The 23,686-nt window shown below is 31.9% G+C and overlaps 1 protein-coding gene across 9 annotated transcripts in view; it reads right to left on the minus strand.

Annotated features, from left to right (window-relative positions):
• The window catches only part of Diaph2 (diaphanous related formin 2), an 826,282-nt gene that overhangs the window by 575,055 nt on the left and 227,541 nt on the right, over positions 1 to 23,686 (minus strand). For all 9 annotated transcript variants that reach the window (XR_013154694.1, XR_013154693.1, XR_013154690.1 and 6 more), the window contains 5 exons: positions 15,601 to 15,711; positions 9,873 to 9,991; positions 7,877 to 7,993; positions 5,251 to 5,369; positions 1,248 to 1,312 (listed from right to left, as the gene is read on the minus strand). Coding sequence is in view for 2 of the 9 variants with exons in the window: in XM_077107725.1 (XP_076963840.1) it covers positions 1,248 to 1,312; positions 5,251 to 5,369; positions 7,877 to 7,993; positions 9,873 to 9,991; positions 15,601 to 15,711 (531 nt within the window). In the remaining 7 variants the exon portion in view is untranslated. The remainder of the gene's footprint in view (positions 1 to 1,247; positions 1,313 to 5,250; positions 5,370 to 7,876; positions 7,994 to 9,872; positions 9,992 to 15,600; positions 15,712 to 23,686) is intronic.

The following is a 23,686-nucleotide window of genomic DNA, read 5'->3' on the forward strand; positions in this document are numbered from 1 at the left end:
ACTAAAATTTCCATAATTTCAGGACCCCTTTCCCCATATTATGGGCATATAGAAAGCTTCACTAGACAGATAATCAAAATTTACTTTTCTCATGATGTCTAATCACAATACCAGCCAAAAACTAAGGAGATTCTAAGATTTTCAAAAGGAATTTAAAGTATGCTACTTAAAACAAGAACATCAGAAATATAAAGGTCTATTAATCAAAAAGCACACATTCTCATTCACCAATAAAAATGACAGCTTCATACAAACATTTTATGCTCGAGCTCTTAAAATCTATTCTAGTAACTGAAAGGGCTAAGACATTTCTTCAGATGCCATGAAGTAACTCTATAATTTCTAGAGTGATAGCAAAAGTGATTATCTAATCTCCAAGGTAAGTCATAACTTTGGAGAGACAGCAATATGTAAGCACTTTATCTTGCTGTCAGAAGGCAGAAAACTGGAGAGCTTTTAGACTTGTGCTTTGGTCTTCCCTGCACCCAACAAGAAAGAAACACTACACCAACTCTCAACAGGATCTAGAACAAAAAGAAGGAGGGAAAGAAAGCAGAAAGGAAGGAAGAAACTTGGTAGAAATTAATTAATTGAGCTTCCTGTCGAGCTGTGAATGGTAACTATGCTTATAGGAAACAATGAAAAGGTAATCTTAGGTCTAAATAAAATTAAGATGTTCATAATTTTGTCATTATTCAAAGACATTTACATAAGGCATTAGCACAGAAAGAAGGGGCACTGTGAGATTCCACCAAGACTACATGAAGTAGCAGCATCCTTTAACAAGTGGCAATTACAAAATTAAAGAAGCTAAGTCTAAGAAGAGACAGAGAAAGAGAACACTACAACTTTCTATTGCTATCAACAACACTGACTTAAAGACAGTAGCTTTAAAGACCAGTAAAATATCTCCTAGTTCTCCAAAATGATACCTATTTTAAGTAAGAGATACAGGAAACCAATGAGACATTTTATTTTGGTTGAATGTTTCTAAATAAGTCCTTTCAGCAGCTGAATTTTTCTTATCACTTTAGTATAATATGGATAGTGTTTTCAAGGTGATGAGAAGGGAAGAGTAATGACCTTACCCTATCAGGAAATAAATCAATATTCTGTTGTTTCATTTGAATCCTGGGATATAAAGTACTATAAAACTGAAACAACAGTTATCAGATTTCATATAAAGAAACAAAGTAGACAACATGCTGATTAATTTGACAATTAGGCTAATATTTTGTAAGCCTTACCTTCTTTGAAAATTCCATTGCTTTTTGTTCACTTTCTTCAACTTTTGCCTTGTTCACACAAGAATCTAGTAAGATTTATCAGAAATAATTAGAAATTATAGCATGAGATCTCTAGCCCAAAGGTAGCTGCCAGCCTATAATTCTATGCACACTATCATTTCATTTTAATATCTTTTGTTGTTGATGGATCTTTATTTTATTTATTTATTTATATATGGTGCTAAGAATCAAACCAATGCCTCACACATGCTAAGCAAGCACCCTTCCACTGAGTTACAACACCAACCCCACACTATCATTTCTATGCCAGTTGCTATTAAAGAGAAACTAACCTATACCATATATCAAACAAACATGACATTTTTCTTGGACAAACTAACTGAATTGAATGATGGCATTCTAAAGCACAAAACCAAGCATCTATAAATATATCTGACTAATAACTTATCATTGTTATAAAGATATTTAATTATGTTTCAACTTATACAATTATAGAATTGTTAAAAAAAAAATTGTATTTGACTTTGGGTGAACAGGTGGCAAGAATCTCAAATTTAAGATCATAAAGACTCAAGATGATTCCTCAAAAAATGCTGAAGGGGGGAGACAAGAGTCACATTCATTACTTCATGCTTTCCAGTGAACAATTTAAAATAACTTTTAATATGGTACAAAATGTGCCATGAACATAGGGAAACAAACTTAAAACTTCTCAGGTCCAATCAAGTACTTCAAGCTATAAGTAATGGACGTATTTCTTTGGGGCAAAATTGTATCTTTCATAATTACATAAAAAGTCTATAATACCTAGCCATTCCACATCTATGAATTCAATCCCATCCCCCAAAATGAAAATATGTCTGTACCCAGACTTTTATATGAATGTTCATAACAGATTTATTTATAATAGTTAAAAACTGGAAACTAAATGATCATCAACAAATATATGTACAAATAAATTTTCATATATCCATATTCTGGAATAGTACTCAGTGATAAAAAAAATGAACTATTGATACATGCAATACAACATTATGATAAATCTTAAAATAATTATATTGAATCAAAGAGTACATGCTATGTGCTTCTATTTATATAAAAATATTAGAAGATGAACAAATTTTCAAAATTTTTAAAACTTTAGAAAATGAAACTAGTAAGAGAAAGTAAAGAGAGATCAGTGGCTTTCTTAGAATAAGGACAGGTAGAAGGCAAAAGGAGGAATTAAAAGTATGCAGAAACATTAATGAGTAATAGTGATGTTTATTATCTTGATTTTCTGATGATTTTAAGTAAACATGTCTCAATATTTGTCAGATTGAATACTTAGAATATAGGTATTTTTCATTTTGTCACATTTATCTCAATACAGTTTTTCTTTCTTTTTTTTTTTTTAATGAGTGTGTGGAGCAAAGCAACAAAGAAGAAAAGCACTAGGTTCTTAAGTCAAAGGGGAAGGCCACACCCATGCTGTGTTAGCCATACTTGGAAATGGTTTTGACTTTAAATTTGAATAGGAAGGCATTGGAGATGTTATGGTTTGGATATGAGGCTCCCCAACTCCAAACTATGTTAATACTCCTACCTTAATAGGTAATAATAGAAGAATGTTATATAGAAGAATATATAAAAGAATGTTAATAATAGAAGAATGTTATATAGAAGAATATATAGAAGAATGTTAATAATAGAAGAATGTTCAGACTGTTCAGAGGTAAAATGATTATAGATTATGAGAGATGTAACCTAATCAGGCCATCCTAGTTTGGATGAACTAACTGGGTGGTAATCAGAGGCAGGTGGGACATAGCTGGAGGAGATGGGTCAATGGGGTCCTGCACTGGAAGCATGCATCTTCCCAATGGCTCCTTCACTGCACTCCTTGGCCTCCCCACCACCTTTTGATCTGGCAAAAGAGGAACAACTTTCTTTCCTATTCTGGGCCCTTCCCTCAAAATGTCCTGCCTCAACTGGAGTGTAGAGAAATGAGATGAGACACCATGGAATAATGCTCTAAAATCAGGAGCCAAAATAAACTTTTCTCCTCCAAGTTATATTTGTCAGGTATTTTGGTCACAGAAATGCTGAGGTAAACTAACACAGGAGATTTTTACGCAAGGATCCAATCTGAACCAATTTGTGAAAGATACTAGACTTACAGAATTGTGAAATCAGAAGAAATCTTAGCAACCTCAGTCTGTTATTTTAAAAAAGAAATTATTAGAATTCCCAGGAGTTTTTGAAGCACTTGATAATTTTTGTGTGTATTTGTGTGTGTGTATATGTGTTCTAATTAAAGGTTCATGGGATTCATCAGTTTCTCAAAAAGGACTTTAACCAAGAGCTACCTAAATATTCGATTTGCCAGTTTTAGAACTGAGGCATCTGGAACTTAAAGAAGTTAAAGATCTGTTCACAATTACAGTGAGGTCATAATGGGTTTATGATGCTGATTATCCTCTCTCAATTGATCCTTTCATTTGTCATCCTCAATGCTTTTCATAAACATTATACAATTGTAAGCACCTGGCACACAGCACACAAAACAAATATCTATTGAACAGTAAAACAGCTAGCCAAAATCACCAATAGATTATGTGTGCCAACTAGGGACCCTAATGGATTATAAGCCAACACATGGATTTGGAAATAGTCCCTTATGACTTGCTCAACAAAATGCGAAATAAAAAAAGTTTATCAAACTCAGTGAAAAATATGAACTAAGGCCAGCATTCACATTCATTGCTGGGCCAAAGGAAAATAACACAAGCTTTCTGAAAATCATTTGGCTTTGAAAATTCAAACCCGTGCTTACAGCAATCAATCCTAATAAAATAAAGAGAAAAAGCCAAACATTTTTATACAAGAATGCTGGTGAAGATTCATTTATAATTCAGGTGAAAACTATCTAGATATACAATAAGTAAGAACTCATTAAAATAATCATGATAGTTGATACAACGGAATACTATACAGACATTAAAAGTCACATTTTGAAAGTTAACATAAAAAAAATCATCATATAATGTTCCATGAAAAATCAACATATAGACAGGCAGACGAACAGGCAGAAAGGCAAGCACATAGATAAACAGACAAAAGGAAATGTACAGAACTGAAAAGGGACTAATTGTAATGTGACTGGTGACTCAAGATTCCTACAATAAGTATGGATTGCATTTCAAAACAGAAAAGAATACATGGTAATGTTAAGTTATACATGTTTGAACATTCCAACAACTCTGCCCTGTGCTATGGAGTGAAAAATAATAGATATTTGGCATTCAACAGCTGTTGTTTAGAAGTGAGTTTGTGCTTGAACCTCAGCAATAGTGATTTCAATTAGGTATAAATAAAACTGCTTAACTGTAAAGCCATATATCATAGCATATTTCATGAGGGAAGTTTCACATGATCCTTCTGAGATTATTCTACAAAGTACTGATAATTAGCAGTCTAGGATGATATAAGGTTATTTCCTCAGCAATCCAAAGACATGTATATAATGACCTCAGAATTTTTGGTAACTCTAATGTCTATGGAAATACAAACTGAGTTATGTGATAGCCTAAAAAGGTCTTAAATTGCAGAAATAAGTGAGTATTTTATCTCTTAAACTTTAGCAATACTAAGGATATCCCAATATACACATGATTTCAAAGACACCAGTATAAATTGAATTAAAATATTTAAAATATTAAATTAAAATATTTCATGCTTCTAAAAAGCAAGGCATTCATCTATAATAAAATGCCTTTTTGTGGGACAATGAGTTAAAACTGAGTTCAGTACTGTTGGTACTTAACAAATAGGTTAACAGGTCTAATCACACAGGCAGAACTTCCATGATCATCCTAATTAATAATTACAGCAATAAGATACTTACAGGCATAATGATATACCAGATGGTAATAGAAGTTATTCAATGAGAGACCTACTTTTAAAAAGTACCATTATATAGAAGACATAAAGCACATAGGACAGTAAAGATTATATTCCATACCTATTAGATGAGTAAAATCAATGTCTAATCTTTGCCTGTACTTAAAGTCTGGGTCCATGCCACTGCAGTGCAACACTATCTGAGAAACACACTCCTCAATTATTTTATAATACTGTGGCCTGAAAAAGAGAGAAAGTATATGTGAATAATTTTTTTTCTACTTGTACAAATAAATTTTCTTAAGAAAAGAATTAGTGTGTCAAAAGAATTATCTTTTCTTAGAGCTATTTTAAAAAAAGAAAGAAAGCCCTCTAACCAGTACACTACCTTTGGAAAAATATGCCAAAGCTTAAAGAAAGATGCTCTGGATGTTATAGTGCCAAACCCAATGTGATATAATCAAATGGAAATACTTGGTGACTTAATGTTCTAGTCTGCAGGGATTCACGCTTGTGTTCAAAGATACTTAAAAACATTATCTGATGGCTTGAACTATTGTTTCTAAAGTTAATGAAAAAGATGACCCCCTTTATTCTATATCCATGGACACAGAAATGACTGTAGGCATGCACAAGTTCTGAATTTCAATAAGTGATGAGTTTCTTGGTATTAGGGTTAAGCAACATCTTAAATTTACTACAGTGCTTTTCCTTAAGATATATGCAACAGTTTACAAAACTGTACTGAGCCACTGATGTTTCAAACTATTTCAAAGATTTTTTTGTATAACATATTTTAAAAGATCCATTTCATAAAAGCATGTGCACTTAATATGCATGGCTGTAGTCCCAATTTGTTTAAAGTGTCAAACGTTTTAAAACATCTGGTGATTCTGTAGTCTATCAAGGTAATTCTGGCCTTAAAAAATGATGAAACTCATACTACAAAATAAAAAAGGCAATTTTTGCATTAAAATTTTAAGAAGATTTAGAATTTTTGAGAGGCTAATAAACTCAGCAGAGAAAATCAGTAATAAGTACTACTATAGACAAATCATGACATAAACATTCCTAAATAAATGCTTCTCAACCCACTAAAAAAATTTGAAAATAAACTCAAACAGATTCTATTTGTTTTTCTCTGTCCTTAGTTATGAGGTTGGTCATAAGATTAAGAATAAGAACTACTATACATTATGTATCTGGAGCTTTTTTTCCCCAAAGTCATTATTTGATATATGGTAAATAACACTGGATCATGATCCCAGTCTAGTTGACAACTCTGAGTAAATAAGGCAAATATAATTGTTCTCTGGGAAACCAGGTTAATAATCTCAAGTGGAATAAAAGTATTTGTTACACATCTACCTCAAAGAGATATTCTCAGTATGAAAAGGAAACCATGTGTGGGCAACCTGTCATTTATTATACTTACTGAGAAATAAATAGTTTTATATGAATGGTTACCCCAGGTAACTGGTCACCTCAGAGCACAATATCCCTTTAGCTGTCATAATTTAATGTAGAAAACAATAAATCATTGTTAATGCAGTAGCATCTCTCCTGCTTAAAAAGAGCATATAATTTAATATTTTAACATTTTTCTATGTTTCTGTAATTCTGTGATATCTATCAAATTATTGATCTGTACTGAACTATACTGTTCTCCATATTGCTTTAAAACCATCATTTTTGTTGCAACCAAACCTTACTTCATGGTCACCTTCATTTTCCCCTTAATCAAGCGGTTTTTGAAAAATCAGAAAATGTAGGTGGTCAAAATTTTATGCAAATTAAAATATAAAGACAATTAACAGCTAAATATAAGATCAAGGTAAGTAGGCAATAAATACTTTCCATCATTCAGAAACCATTTTATAACTTTGATTTACATACACATTTCCTGTTACCAAATTCTAAAACTTTTAACTTCATGGGTTATTATCAGACTCATTTAGAAAAAATATATCAATGGACATTAAAGTGAAATATTTGCTTTTTTTTTTTTTTTTTTTTTTTTTGGTGTGGGTGTGTGTGTGTGTGATGCTGGGGATTGAACCCAGAACTCTGTGCAGGTGAGGCAACCACTCTGCAAACTGAGATTTATCCCTAGCCCCTGCATATATATTTTCTAAAGATGTTAAATTATATTTATTACTATATAAAGGCTATAAAATAGAAATAATCATAAAATCTTATTAAAATGTTCAGGATTTTTAAATGTCCTAGAATCTTTGGTCTTACCTCTCTGTGTTACCATTATCTAGCAAAGGAAATTCATCAGAGTCAGTAGTTTCGATTGGGTTCATTGCTACTAACAGTCCTATTCTGGGATACGCCATTATTATAAGTACATCTCTCTTCTGGCTCATTTTAAATACAGTTTTAAAAATGTTACTGCCAGTGGCAATGGCACATGCCTGTAATCCCAGTAGCTTAGGAGGTTGAGGCAGGAGGATCACGAGTTCAAAGCCAGCCTCAGCAAAAGGAAGGCACTAAGCAACTCCATGAGAGTCTGTCAATAAATAAAATACAAAATAGGGTTTGGGATGTGGGGATGTGGGGATGTGGCTTAGTGGTTGAGTATCCCTGAGTTCAATCCCTGGTGCCCCCCACAAAAAATGTTACCTAGTCAAGTTCCTATATCCTATATCCTATGCACGTACATATGCATATATTGCCTAGGTTCTATTCCTTTGATATCCATTTCAAATTATAAATATGCTACTCTTAGAACTGCCTCTTACCTGATATAATAATCATTTCTGATGAGCAAAAAGTGTTGCAGAATGGATAATAAGTAATTTTCAGCTGCAGTGTCTTTCAACATATTATATAGAAGGTGATATACTTCATTCATATCAGTAAAAAAGTAAGTAAAGGAAAAAATATCAAAGATTCTTGATGAAATTTTCACTCATAACAAAAGCAGCTTAATTTTTTAAAAACTACATTTAGCATTTTACTTCTATTACTGTTTCTAAACCTTCAACACCATGATCCAGTATTTAAACATTTACGTAAAGAAAATGATTCTATGGAATCATTTTAATCTTTTAACCAGAAAATCAGGACTAAAGAGCATTCCCAAGACTACTTGGCTGTCAAAAGCTTGAATAATAATTCATTCATTATATTTTGAAGTACAGATTATAGCTGGTAACATTAGAACAGCAATGCCATCAATGAAAATGGTTTTATCTTGATGTTCCTGTGGTTTTCAAAGTGGGCCTACATTATCCATAAAAACCACTACTACTGTATTTTCAATGCCATATAAGATAGAAGGCAAATGAGCATGCTTTAAACTACTAAAAGATAAAAAAAGCAGTTTTATTTTACCAAGATAAAATACTAAATATGAAATTATTATTTGTATTCATTTGTTGTTCACGGTTTGAAAGAAGTTGGGAGAGTAAAGACAAAGGAGGTTAAAATATATTTTTCTTATGAATAAAGTGGAAGAGCAGGTGCTTTTAGTGAAAGAGAAAACATTTCAAAAATGAATTCAGTTTCATAACAAAAGTGAAGACCTAGAAAATGGATTGAAAATAAAGGTAAAAGACAAGATGTAATCCAACACCCTAAAAATAACTTGAAATGTCAACATTTTCTCTGAAGTAGAATTAAGTATATGATGGATTACTTCTTAGACCCATGTAAGAGGTTTGTGTTAAAGTATCATAAGGTCCCTTAAATGGCTACAGAATGAATCCAACAATAGCTATACAGTGACATTTGGTTATAAGGGAAATCTATAAAAAGCAAGATATTTATTAATTGATATAAAAAGCATTTAATATTAGACAAGCTAGTGCAGACATGTATCACTAAAACTTGGATTAGAACTTATTCCTCATAATAATAAATCTTTATTCATTACATACACATTTATCTTTATATGACTTCGATAGGTGCACTGGAGGAAAAAATGAAACATAACATTTCTGCCCTCAATCTCACAGGAGCAGAGAAGTGTACATAAATAAGACAGAACAAACAAAGTACTCTGGGAATGTCAAGGAAGAGAATAAAACTACAGCTTTTTTACAGGGAAGAGAACATATCACTGGGAAAAAGTCCAGCTCAAAGGTCACTATGGTTCTGAAGATTTCCCAACTTCCCAGAATCTATGAGTAAGAAATTCAATGGAAGTGAAGCAAATGGCCAACAGTGCTATGACAACCATGTTTTGTATCAAAAATCATTTCACATGTCCATGCCAAGGGAAGATTATAATCTAGCTGTATTTGACCCAGATCCTTCTATGACATAGCCTTGATGGAGTCAATTACTATTGTATCTAAATATTTTTATTACTACTAAAGAAAACAGACATCAGATAGAGAATAAGACATTTATTTCAACGGACTGATATCTCTCAGTGGAGTACCATTTAATAAATTGAAAAACCATATTACCTATAGTCACAAAGGAACTCTGTGGACTTTTCCTCATTCTTATAAGTAAGTTATACTTGTCTATTCAATACTAGTGAGCAGAATATCCCTATAATACATTGAGCCACTATCTAGATTTCAATGTAGTCTGTACACACCATCAAGAGAGTCTAACAGCTCCTCAGCATAAATCTCAAGGACAACATCAGAACAAGATTCCATTGTAAATACACGGATACAATCTGGGCTGGCAGAAAAGAATTCTAATAATGGTCCCCCAAATTACCCACAAATCCCTTTTTCATGATATGCACAAAATTATTTTGGGGTTGTCAAAGGATATTCCATTTCTGCTCGAATATCATTGAGACGATGGGATAATTCAGTTAGGTCGTCCTCTTTGTTCTCATCAAATACTTTCAACTGAATATCAAGCTCATCATTCTCTTTTTCTTTTAGATCCTAGTATATAAACATAAAACTTAGCAGATGAATAAAAGTTGGACAGCAGCAAATTTTGAAAATAAGGGGAATAACACAATTATTCATTTATACACACATAAGCAATTTCAAAAATTGACCAAGGCAGTTGGTTTCCTGAAAGAAAGTAAATGTAACAAAGATTTTCTATTTAAAAATAAAAGATCCTCACTGCATTCACTGTACTTTCCTTCCATGCCCCGATTTTGATATCCACATTAAAAAATTAACGATTACTTCTACAACAACAACAACAAAAATACTAATTGCTAACAACTCAAATAAATGCTGTGGTTTTGACTAAATATACTAATCAAAGATCACAAAAGAATTCATGCAGTTAGAACATTCACACGTAGCCTCTGGCCAAAAAAAAAAAAAAATAAGCAAATATAGACCAATTGTATTAATAAAGGACAAATGCAAGGATATATTCAAGCATAACAGTCCCAAGTATGGCGTGAAAAAGTTGTCTCAACAAATTTATATTAAATGATATTTTATGATTTTTAAAGCAAAAAGGTGTTAGGAATTTTTTATCAAACTGTACTTCTTAGCCTCCTCCCCCACCTTTCATTTTTGCTTAGCCTAATCACAAAATATCAACTTGGGCTTTGAAGATTTTTGTAATACATCCTAAGCACATGCATTACAAATCTCTGATAGTTTTCAAAAGAATAGTATAAAAAAAATCTGGGGAGCATACCACACTAGAGATTGTTGGGCTTAATATATATCACCTGGAATATCTTTTAATATGTGTCCATTAAGTTGCAGCTTTCAAAACCCAAATCGATAATCACAACTGTGGATGCTCAAGGGTGTTACCAAAAGTGGAAATAGGATATTCAGAGTTGAGCTTGAACTCTAAAAGGAAATGCAAGCATGGTGTTCTTCAAATTAGGTAAATAAAACAAATTGGGATGCATTTCTTGTTTCTATTTTATTCAGTAGAACAATTATAAATGAGGATGTAATGGCTGTAACTGAAGCCAAATCCAGTATAAGAAATTTTTAGATGTTCTTTTTCTAACATTCAACATACATTCACATTTACCTATGTTTATCAACATTCATATTTATGTATAGAGCATATGAAGACATTGTTTAATGTTTTTAAATAATCTGAAATAAAATACATAATGAATAAATGTATCTCCACTTAGTTTCCTTCTTAATAATACCCTGCTTTGACATCAGTTTTCCAATTTGAAGGGGAATAGAGGATTTATTGCAATGCAAAATTACCTAACATTAGTGGGTAATATCATGAGTTAATTTCTGAACTCTATTCAAAAAATTGCAGAAGTTGGAGATGTCCAATATGCTGATTATTACAGAAACAACCTTTCACATATTTTATAATATGAAATTTTCTTTATTCTCATGTCATAATATATTGTCTTAGACATTCATCACGAAACTTGAACACAGGTAAATGTGTGAAAAATAGAAAAATTTAAATAAAACTATCATTTAATTAGCATCAAAACTTTACAAAACATTGAAACCAGTCTGCATGACTGAAATATTTTCAGTGAAAATGACTGTCTAAATATCATTGCATAATATAAAAAATATAGACACATATAAATGCAATATATATAAATGTTCTTTATTAATAATGGCCAAGAACTATTAATATAAATGCATATATATATATATATATATATATATATATATATATACATCTATTCTTAATTATAAAATATCTTTTCAAATGTCAAATCTTGAAAGATATATCCCCAAATATTTAATATTTAATAAAATAAAAAAAGTTTATGAAGTACAAATGATATGATAGATATCACATAAAGGAAAATGGAGATGTATCACCAAGGTTTTATATTATAAGATGTGAAATATCAAAAAATTATGAAATTACACTATGACTAATTTGGAAAATATTAAAAATATGCTTCAGATTTTTCTTGTTTTTAGGTTTTTTTAGGAATTTTGCTTTGTTTTTGCAGTAGTAGTGCACTCTACCACAGAGCTATACCCCCAGTCCTTTTTTAAAAAATATTTGTTTATATATACAATATCTTTATATATAATTTTTATGTGGTGCTGAGGATCAAATTCAGTGCTTTACAAATGCTAGGCAAGCAAACTATCATGGAGCTACAATCCCAGCCATTTTTATTTTTTATTTTGAAATGGGTTCTCCCTAAATTGCCAAGACTAGCCTTGAACTTATGATCCTCCAGACTCAGCCTTCCAAGTCACTGTGATTACAGGTGTGCATCACCACACTCAGCATGCTTCAGTTAATTTTTAAACAACCCTACTGAGTAGTTATAAAGCATCTTATTTTTTGCAGAATCCCTGAAATATATAATTAAGTTTTTATAATTCAGTATACTTCCAAAGGAAATAAAAGCCCATTACCAGTATATTACTGATAACCAACCAAGTAATCAAAATTAAGTCTTCAAAAGAATGAGTTGGTCAGTCTTTTTTAAATTTTATTTATTTTATTCACTGTAGTTGTTGATGGACCTTTATTTTTTATTTATATATGGTGCTGAGAATCTAACCCAGTGTCTCACACACTCGAGGCAAGCGTTCTACCACTGAACCACAACCCCAGGCCCGAGTTGGTCAATCTTTTAAAAGAGATAAAGCATGCCTATTGTCTATAAACACAATTTCTTACTGCAATGTTCTTTCATATATCTGATTTACTTAACACTTAGTTACAAGAAAAGAACAGATGGAGAAAACAAGGAATCAATGTTACATACGTACAAAGAAAATACTATTTTAAATCATTCCAAATTATTAAAGCAAATTTATTAAAAGCTAACTTTCTATATAAACGAGGTATAAACTCCCTTCAAACAACAATATTTAACCACAAAAATAGGGGAAATTTGGAAAATGAATTTTTATAGATTATTGTTAAAATAATTGCATTGTCTTATAGATCCTGATAATTATTAAGAAAAAAATTCACTGTGCTAAAATATCATGATGATCATAAAGGTTACTGAAATAAGACTATTTTCCCCTAATAGTTGGTGGTTCCAGATAGGTATAATTTTTGATCCACATACCAAGAGTTAATATTATTAGTCTTAGCCTATTCTAATCTGTCGGTATGAATATGCTATATTCTAGAAAAAACAGGAGTTCCTCTTGTAGAACTGTGTATAAAATAAGATAGGAAAAAATGAGAATTTTAAATGTTCACCTATTATTATATTTTAAGCTTCAATATCTATGTAAAAGATGCCACATGTTACTATAAATTCTAGCAGTTTAAATTTAAACAGATAATGAGTTAGATAGTAGTTGACAATGAGAGGTACGTCTAGTATATATTCTGTTCTTTTCCAAATCATGATAATTTAACTACATCAAAAACAGTAGTGAGGGCTGTCATGGTGGCTCAGTGGTAGGGCACTTGCTTAGCATGTGTGAGACACTGGATTGGATTCTCAGCACCACATATAAATAAATAAAATAAAATCCATCAACATCTAAACAACTTTTACAAAAAAAAAAACAGTAGTGAAACCTAATATTCTAAAAGTCTATCCCCCTAGATTTTGTTTCTCCTCTCACATATCAGAAATAGCTGAGGAGGATTTATCTTTTCAAACCACACACCTCTTTCAGGGGGTATGTTCAACTACTTGGTTGAAAATCATAGCCATATTTGAACATATTTAACTCTACTGTCTTACAGAAAATCTTTGAGAATTCCTGTAGGTTCCATTCCAAAATTTTGAGAGCAGAAAAATTATGCTTACTATTTTTCTCTTGCTAAGGAATCACTGAGATCCAAGAAGTGGATCATATTGAAGAAATGTGATAAAGAAAAGTCTAATTGGAAGCATCCGTAAATAATGCAGATTTTCAGAAGAAAATAGTAGCACAAGAGGATTTATATGGGGCTAAATGGCCAGTGGAAAGTAGAACTTAGAAACACTGATGTAAAATCTTAGCTATCAGTGTAATTAAATGAATAACACACCATGAGATCACCGAGACTGGCAGAGATTAATACATTCAGACAAAAGGGCAAAAGGTTAGAATAGCTACCATATCTCTTCTGAAAAGATGAGGAATAAAATAAATTAAAACAAATATTACAGTATTCCTAACTAGCAATTCATTAGTAGTAGTGAGAAAATGAACATTTCAATCTAGAGAGAGGGGACTGAAAAGTGTAGTAATAAGTACAGCAGAAACATGGCATGTAAGTAAATGAGGAAAGTATGCTAAGGATCCCCTGGAAACTGCAAGTATCCAAACACATTATTTTCCCAGAAACAGAGAACAAGACAAGTAAGAGTAGGAATGAAAACCATTAAGATGACAACTTAAAAGCAACCAAAAATAAAAAGAGTATAAGATCATTTCTAGCTATCTAAAGCCACTGGTTTTGCAGAAAGAGAGATTAATGATAAAACAAAAATAAGGACATGTCACATATCCTATAACTGGTGAATGCACTTACATGAACTACACACTGAACCTGAATCTCTACATGGTTCACAAAAAACGTTGCTTGGATTCACTGTGTCCAATTGCCTGGACTTTAAGTCAAAAATTAAAGAGCCACTCAAGATGAAACTAACATAGAAATGCATTAAATGAGGAAGACCCGAAATATATTTTATTAAAATGGGTTTAAATAGACACAATCTTACAATTTGGTATGATGGGTTTCATTTAAGAGTATCCAACCACAAGTGACAGATGTATATTGCATGCTGGCTCCTCACCAGGATATTTCCCCAATTTTGGCATGTCTAGTAACCCAGGTACTATACATCAATTATTAAGATTTTTCTTTGCTCAGCCCTTTCTTTTTCCTCCTTGACTTTCACTTCTTGATTCTCAGGTGTGTTCTCAATAGCTTAAGTGAAAAGAATAGTGAAATGTCACTTGTCTCTTTAACAATTTCTTTAATCTTAAAGAAAGTCACTCTTCAGCTAATATGCTTAACAAAATAAAATATAGAGCCACAGTAATTGGACTTGTATTAACAGAATAAGTGTGTTCATTTGTCTCTAATTCTGACTATGAAATTATTCCAAACCTATTTTAACACTATTAATTAGAACAAATATTCACATTCAATTAAGAAATAAAACTGCTTTTCTTTAGAAAAGTTCCTAAAGCACTGTTACAAGAGCACCATTCTTAAGCAATGAATCTAGAATAAACTAATGAGAACTCTATACATACTTGTTTTGAATACAAATGAGACCAATCTAAGTTATCAAAGAGAAAAGTAAAAAATTCTAATTGAAAATTGACTGCACACACACATAAACACACGCATATGCACAAACAAACTAGTTTTCTATATTCTCAAAATTCAAAGAAAAGAAGTTCCCTTTTGACTTGAAGAAGAAGAAAAATCTACATCACTTCAGGGCACACCATTAGCTGAATTTGGAATCATGATTTCTACACTGAGAATGACATTACCGCAATGAAAAATAGCTTACATAACATCTAAAGCTTTACAAAAGAAAACTGCAAGGCACATAAGTATGTTATTTCAAAATATACTTTTGTCCAAAGAGAAAATTGTTAAAAGTTCATCAGCATAATATACACACTAAACTTACTGGTAACATTGTTTTTAGTCCTGAACGAAGGAATTCATTCCTTAAATGGATTCGGAAATCAAGGTCATATGGAGAAGTGACAAGGGCATTTATAAACTGCATGCACGCCACCTGAAATAAGAAAGCAAATTTGTTTAAAAAAATGTTCAAATAAATTAAGGAAATATTTACTGAATGCATATTATAAAACAAGAAATGCAAATACTTCTAATAATGATGGTTATGACTTTAGATTAAGAACAACAAAGAAACAATAAAGTTTCTGATGTCCAAAATAATTCTTAAAAAAATGTGGTGTATGATCAAGTATTTTATGCTTTACTGAACAATATGAAAGAATATTAAACTCCCTCTGAGAAAACCAAAGTGCAAAGAGTGTGCATATTGGGCCCCTTGAAAAGTTCGTAAAATGTATCTTTCATATCCAGCTGTCCTCAGAGTGCACTTGGCCTCAATTCTATATGGTTATACTTTTCTAAAATCAATCAAATATAGTTATAAAACTAGCCTATTATCAAACAGGGAACAGTAACATCTTGGGAAAATTATTACCTTTATTTACACTATTTCTATCTTCTTATTGGGATAGATTAACACAAAATATATAGAATATTAAAATATGTAACTAAATGAATTAACATGGTTGGTGTAAAATATTAACGTGAGTGAGTTAATATCAACTAGAAGGCACTGTGATACCAATACTAACATGTTCAGTATAATGAAGTGTACATGTTTGTTTCCAAAAGAAATGTTTCATTAATTATATTTCTACTGGAAAATGAATTTTGCTCTTCTAACCTTCTGATTTTGAAACTTCCTTTCAAAAGGGGGACTTATTATCTGGAAATCGCAAGCAAGAAGAGAACTGGCAAAATGCTCATTTCCAGGTGTTGCATATATTATTCTTGAATAGCATTTTTAGAAAATGCTGATAAAATCTAAGGCAACTGGCTAATAGTTTAATTGAAGAGGTACACATTTAAACTGACTATTTTTAATATATGTAATAGGTAGTAGAATATTTAAAGAGCTGACTGCTAGGGGATTCATGGAAAATGCCAAATTTAGTAAAGATATTAAGTACGTATAAATAAAAACATAAATAAGTAGTTAGAATGGAAAATACACATTAACAAATATATTTCAAATGCATTTGACTTCTCTAGACCTGTTATTAACATAGAGTTAATTTTTTAACAAAGAGAAGATTAAAAAGGTACATTATTTTTAATTTTATATTTAAAGCTGCTCTTGGGGAGATCAACCCTTTATCTCACATCCAGATTAAAAAATCAACAGCTGCATGTTTTAAAGGAGATGAAGAAGACAACTAAAGACAACTAAATGATAAGTGAACAATGTAGTCCAGTTTCTAAGATATTCAGATATCAGGGGAACATACTCAAACAACTAAATATTTTCATAGACTTGGCATTACGTTACAAGGATACACCAACCAAGTTATTATGAAGTTTGTACATTAATGGAATATATAACCTTCCAATTACAATAAGAAATTGTGTAACACTTTATATTGTTTTCATAGGTTAGGATATATGTTTGCATCCTGTGTATAGTATTATAACATTGTATTTGCTTGAATGATTCTTGTTACTTTAGAACTATGACATGACCAAACAAGCCAAAGTACATGCCCAATCCAAAATTAAGAGAGAGAAAAATTTCCATCTGCTATGATGGTTTTTGCCAGAAATTCAAGTTTAATGGCTTGTATTAATACCCAACTAGTAAAGAGAACATTTCCATAAGAAACAACTTAATGAGTCATATAATTGTACCTTTGTACAAATAAAAGTATTTAAACCAAGAAACGGTAAAAATAGTAAAAGTCAAAATTAATGAATATACCAACATCTAAATAACTATATTTAATAAGATAACACTGCAATGCTACTAAATATTTTACCTACAGTATATGAATATATAGTTGAACAAGGAGGATGAATTTATTAACGATGGTATAAAATAATTATGAGACACTTTCAAGTCAGTACTTTAATAAAGGGAATAGTTTGACAATGTACCATTTATTGTTTATCAAATTATAATAGGCATCTAATTAATTACAAACAACACAATGAATCATAATATTACCACATCATTTTCCAATTTTCACTGCTAGAACAGAACTCTTTGATAGAAATATTTATACTGCATGAATGTGAGGAATACAAAAGTCACCTAATTATCTTCATTTCTTTATGTCACAATTACTGCCCTTTCCAGAAAACAGAATATCAATTCAAAATTGAAATAACAACACTATTTACAAATACAAAATTTAATAAAAACCTAATTGACTTATAGGAAAGAATATTCTATTACGTAATTATGAATATGAAATATATCCATTGGGTGAATTCTGAATTCCTAGCAGAATACAAAACCCCAAATATTCATCATCATCATTAGTTTTACTATCATTAAATGCCAGACAATGTAGTATGAGCTTCATATAAGTCACTATCTAATCTCATCCTCATAAAAAACATATGAGATAAATATTACTATTATCTTTATTTCACAGATGATGAATCTAAGGCTAAAAGCAGATAAATAACTTACATGGGGTCAGAGAGCAATGAGAAAACTCATGTTCTTAAATAATATCACTTTACTACAAATACAGAAAATTTCAGCACATAATCCAGGCATTTCATAAACTCCATTCACAGGTTGATCCAACAAAAGATTTTAAAGATAGGTAAGATAATAAATTTAATGGGTACAATGTGCTTGATATACTAGGAATATCAAACTTAGAAAAACAGAACTATTTTAACAACATGTTGCCTACCACATATAGTAAGTTATTCATATATATAACAAAATATGAATAAAAAACCCACAAAAGTAGAAAATGATTGCTGGATTGGGGAATCCAAATCCATACATTCTGAGCAGTAACATGGACAGGATTCCTGCATCCAATATACAGGTCTCTTACTCTCCTTCCTTTCTGTCATACTACTCCCTACTCTGCATGCATATGTATGCAAATACACGCACATATGTTCATGTATAGACACAAACTTATACTATAACACCGTGATGTTTAATATTATAGTCCCTAATCACAGCTGAAATTTAATTATAATTAAATTAAAAACTCAGTTTTTCATTTTCACTAGCCATAGTTCAAGTGCTTAAAAGTTACACGTGGCTAGTAGCTACTATAGTGGATGGCATGGATATAGAACACTGAAGAAAGTCTGACCAAATAGTCTAGCACTGGAAACTTTAAAGAAAAAAAAACCTTCTTGCCTAATCTCTAAAACCTAAGCACCAAAGAAATACAAAACTCATTCCCAAATAATGAAACTTCTAAAACTGGTATGCTCAACTTCCAAGTATAAAAATCTTTAAAAGCCTGAGTGAACTGTATTGTCCTCTTACAATGTAAAATCAATCTGCTTTAAAAAAAATCTAACTCCAGAGATAGAAGGTAAAGAATCAGAGTATTTTAAAATCAGAGAAACATAAAATACTTTATGCTAGTGTATTCATTAAAAGGTAAAGAAATAAAACCTAGAGATACTAGTTAATTAGTTACTTCGTTCATATAGCTAATAAGCTCCAATGTTGGGATTAGAACTGAGGCTTTATGACATTTAACCGTGGATTATTTCTACTACATTATAACATGCTAATCTAGTCTTGCTCAATAACATTTATCTTTATAACAAAAAGAAAATAAATGCCCTTGAATTGAATATCATAGAGTCCATTACCCAGATTTCCTCTGTTGCTTATTTTCTTTATAATGGCTTTAGATGTCAAAATGGTCATATATATTTCAGGGGGTTTTTTGTGGCTATAATTATTTTAATTATATTCTGTAATTACTGGTCATCACTGACTTGTTAAATTTTAACTCTTTCCCTTCTGTACACAATTCAAAAATCCATGTTAATGGTAATGTGCAAGTATGACTCTAAGAAAAGGATTCATCCTAAGAAATCTAATCTCTTCTCCAGCATCACATGGGTGATGGCCTCTAACTGACTCAGTGTTGCAAATGCCTCAGTTTCTCTGCAGACTAAAGAACACCTGGAGGGATACCTTCTGTTAACAATATCCTTTTGCTGGGAAGAAGTAAATAAAGGCATAGCCTAATGCTCTTTCAGATAAGGAAGGCTGAGTTCTTACCGCTATAAGGACTTGGTGTGCGTGCGCGCACGCACGCGTGAGACAGAGAGAGAGAGAGGGGGTGGGGGGAGAGATTAAAACTGAAGAATACAGGTTCATCCAAATGGCTCTCTCTTATTTTTTTAAAGTATATAATTTAACACTTTTTAATATATTTATAGAGTTGTACATTAATCATCACAATTCATTTTACAATATTTAATCACCTTAAAATAAACAAAGTACCCACTACAGGTCACTTTCCATTTTCTTCTCTGCTTATCCCACTCCCCACCTCTAGGCAACCATTAATCTATTTTCTATCTCTATAGATTTGCCTACTCTGAATACTGCACATAAATGGAATAACATAATCTAAGTGATTACAATTTCACTCAGCATAATGTTTTCATGGTTTAACCATGTTGTAACATATAGCAGTACTTCACTCACTGAGGATGATGCATAATATTCCATTGTAAGATACATTACATTTTTCCCTTTCTTTGTTTTATTTATATATAGCAGCAGAATGCATTACAATTCTTTATATAGAGCATGATTTTTCATATCTCTGGTTATATACATAGTATATTCACACCAATATGTAATCAAAATCAAGAATCAATAAATGGGATGGACTCAAACTAAAAAGTTTCTTCTCAGCAAAAGAAACAATCTGTGAGGTTAATATAGAGCCTACATATTGGGAGCAAATATCTACCCCTCACACATCAGATAGAGCACTCATCACTAGAGTATATAAAGAACTCAAAAAACTAGACACCAAAAAAAAAAAATAACCCAATCAATAAATGGGCCAAGGACCTGAACAGACACTTCTCAGAAGATGATGGATAATCAATCAACAAACACATGAAAAAATGTTCATCATCACTAGCAATTTGAGAAATGCAAATCAAAACTGCTCTAATATTTCATCTCACTCCAGTCAGAATGGCAGCTATTATGCATACAAACAACAAGTATTGGTGAGGATGTGGGGAAAAAGGTACACTCATACATTGCTGATGGGACTGCAAATTGGTGCAGCCAATATGGAAATCAGTATGGAGATTTCTTGGAAAATTGGGAATGAAACCACCATTTGACCCAGCTGTCCCTCTCCTCGGTCTATACTCTAAGGACTTAAAAACAGCATACTACAGGGACACAGCCACATCAATGTTTATAGCAGCACAATTCACAAAAGTTAAATTGTGGGACCAAACTAGATGTCCTTCAATAGATGAATGGATAAAAAAAATGTGGATATATACATAATGGAATATTACTCAGCAATAAGAGAGAATAAAATCACGGCATTTGCAAGTAAATGGATGGAGTTAGAGAAGATAATGCTAAGTGAAGTTAGCCAATCCCCAAAAACCAAATGCCAAGTGTTTTCTTTGATACAATTAGGCTGATTCATAGTGGGATAGGGAGAGGGAGCATGGGAGGAATAAACGAACTCTAGATAGGGCAGAGGGGTGGGAGGGGAAGGGAGGGGGCATGGGGTAATTAATGATGGTTGAATGTGATGATCATTATTATCCAAAGTACATGTATGAAGACACAAATTGGTGTGTATATTTCAGTTCTTAATACTGATCCCATCAGAAACAAAATATCGAATTTCCAGGAAGGCCGTGAATTTTGTACATTGATTACACATGATTCTGATGTTTAAACAGCAAATGGAATCAGTTTCTATATTTGTAATTTTAGTCAATTATCTCATTATATCATAAGGAAATTTCTATATTTTGTACATTTTATATGTATTCACTCATTAGCATATACACACATGTGCTTGCAATTCATCATAGGAGGAAAAATATTTAAACATGAGCTTCTTCAAAATTACTGAGAAATGCTAAAACCTCTTATTTATTTTAACTTACAGGCTTAGAAACAATACAAACTATCTGTTGGATCACAATTCATAGAGCAATGGAGTGCAATAATTGCCAACTTTAGGGCACTGTCAGACAGATTATCCATATTGCCATTAACTGTGACAAATTGTGCTTTTAAAATTTTATTGACACTGTCATATACTTGACCTTATTAAGTACTCCATTGACATTAATAAGGTGTTTCTTTATCCTAGCCCAGCAGGAGTTAGGGATAAAGATGGTTTAAGTCAACATAAGTACCTACCAAGAAAGATACACATGTACAGACTCAGTTAATTAGGTGAAGAAATAGAAAAGGATTTCAGGCAAAGGAAGCCATGTACAAAGTTATGGAGTTAAGAGGGATGAAAAACATAGAATGTTCAGGAAATAAAGCATAGTATGGCTCAAGGAAATAGTTATGTAGAAGAATTGTGGAATATGAGGTCAAAGAGAAAAATCAATGGCTAGAGGATTGAGTATTTTATGTGATTTTAATCCTAGAGCCTATAGAATGTCTTTGTAGGTTTTTATTCTGACAAGAATTACATTTTTGAAAGATAATTTTATAGGATATTACTTAAAAGGGCTTAGAAAGAAGGAGAGAAGATGTTAAAGGGTCTGAGGAAATGATTAAATAATGGCATGTGACAATACCCTAAAATTTAAAAAACAGCAATGGGGATGGAGAGAAAGGAATACTATGCCAAGGAAGGGCAGTACAACAGTAAGGAAGTAAAACTGATAGAATTCGTTGAATAATGGAATGGACAGTGGATCAGGTAAATATGACTACTATATTTCTGGTGTCTACCAATTGGTCAATAATGGTAAGCCTAACCAGATTTGTAAATATAAGATGAAGATAGGTCAAGAGATAAGTTTAGAAAAGGCTGAAGAACAGGAAGATAAATACAGTTAAGAACAACATAAAACTTGAATTGGAGGCTGCCAAACATAAGGAGAAAGTGGGAAGCTCAGAAGGAGACATTATATATGAGTGCTAGCTGAAGTCCAGAGGTTGAATGACACTGCTCAAGGATCATCAGAATGAGAAAAGCAAAGGACTGAGGATCAAAGGTCTGATGATTGCTCTAGCAATCAACAAATTTAATGGCTAACCACATAGGAAATTTTAATAAAACACAGAGGCAAAAGGAAAACAAGAAAAGTTTAGCATCCGGAAGCAAAGGTAATAGCTAGTTCAAAAGTGTGCTAAGAGTAAAATTTCAAAAATTAAGAACAATGTGGAAAGAATCAAGCTACATAAAATCACTCCATATATCTGAACGTTTACTTAAACATCACCATATGTGGTCACATAGGACATGATCTGAGTTTCATAATCCCCACATTCTTAAAAATCATAGTTGATACTATTCAAATAAATATTGTTGACTCATCAGGAAGATTAAATATGGGGAGTTAGTGGGCTTTGCTGAAACACAGATACCCTGGGGAATTATTGAAGTATGCATGACTACTCGCCCTGGCACAAGTAAAATAAAATGTTATTGTTTGCATTCTAATTTCAGTATTTTTATGTTTTTGTTTCTTAGTATTCTTCTCTTGATGCTAGGCTATCAACCATCACTTTTTCCCCTTTTTTGGTGGTGCTAAGGATGGAACCCAGGGCCTCATGCATGCCAGGCAAGGGCTCTATCACGGAGCTGCATCCCCAGCCCCAGCCATTACTTCTTGATGATCCCAGTACATCAGTCTGGACAAACCCTCTCCTAATTTGTGCTTCTGGTCTGAGATAGATGGAAAATGGATAATTAAGCTCATTAAGATACCACAAGGGACAAGGAGAAGGATGAGAGGCTGATAAAAGGCTCATAGGTCTTTCTTCCCATGAAGCTTAAGTGATGGATTTGGTGGCATTTTGTAGATTGCTTGGATTGTTTTGTTTTGTTTTTATTTCATTTTTGATTCTCATTTATATTCCAAAAGGATGAATTTATTAAATAGGTTATGGTCTGGATAGTGAAGCTATTACACATTAGAAGCAGGTGTATTTACTGCTCTGTTTTTGT

This window comes from Callospermophilus lateralis, chromosome X (assembly GCF_048772815.1).
Source record: "Callospermophilus lateralis isolate mCalLat2 chromosome X, mCalLat2.hap1, whole genome shotgun sequence".
NCBI lineage: Eukaryota > Metazoa > Chordata > Mammalia > Rodentia > Sciuridae > Callospermophilus > Callospermophilus lateralis.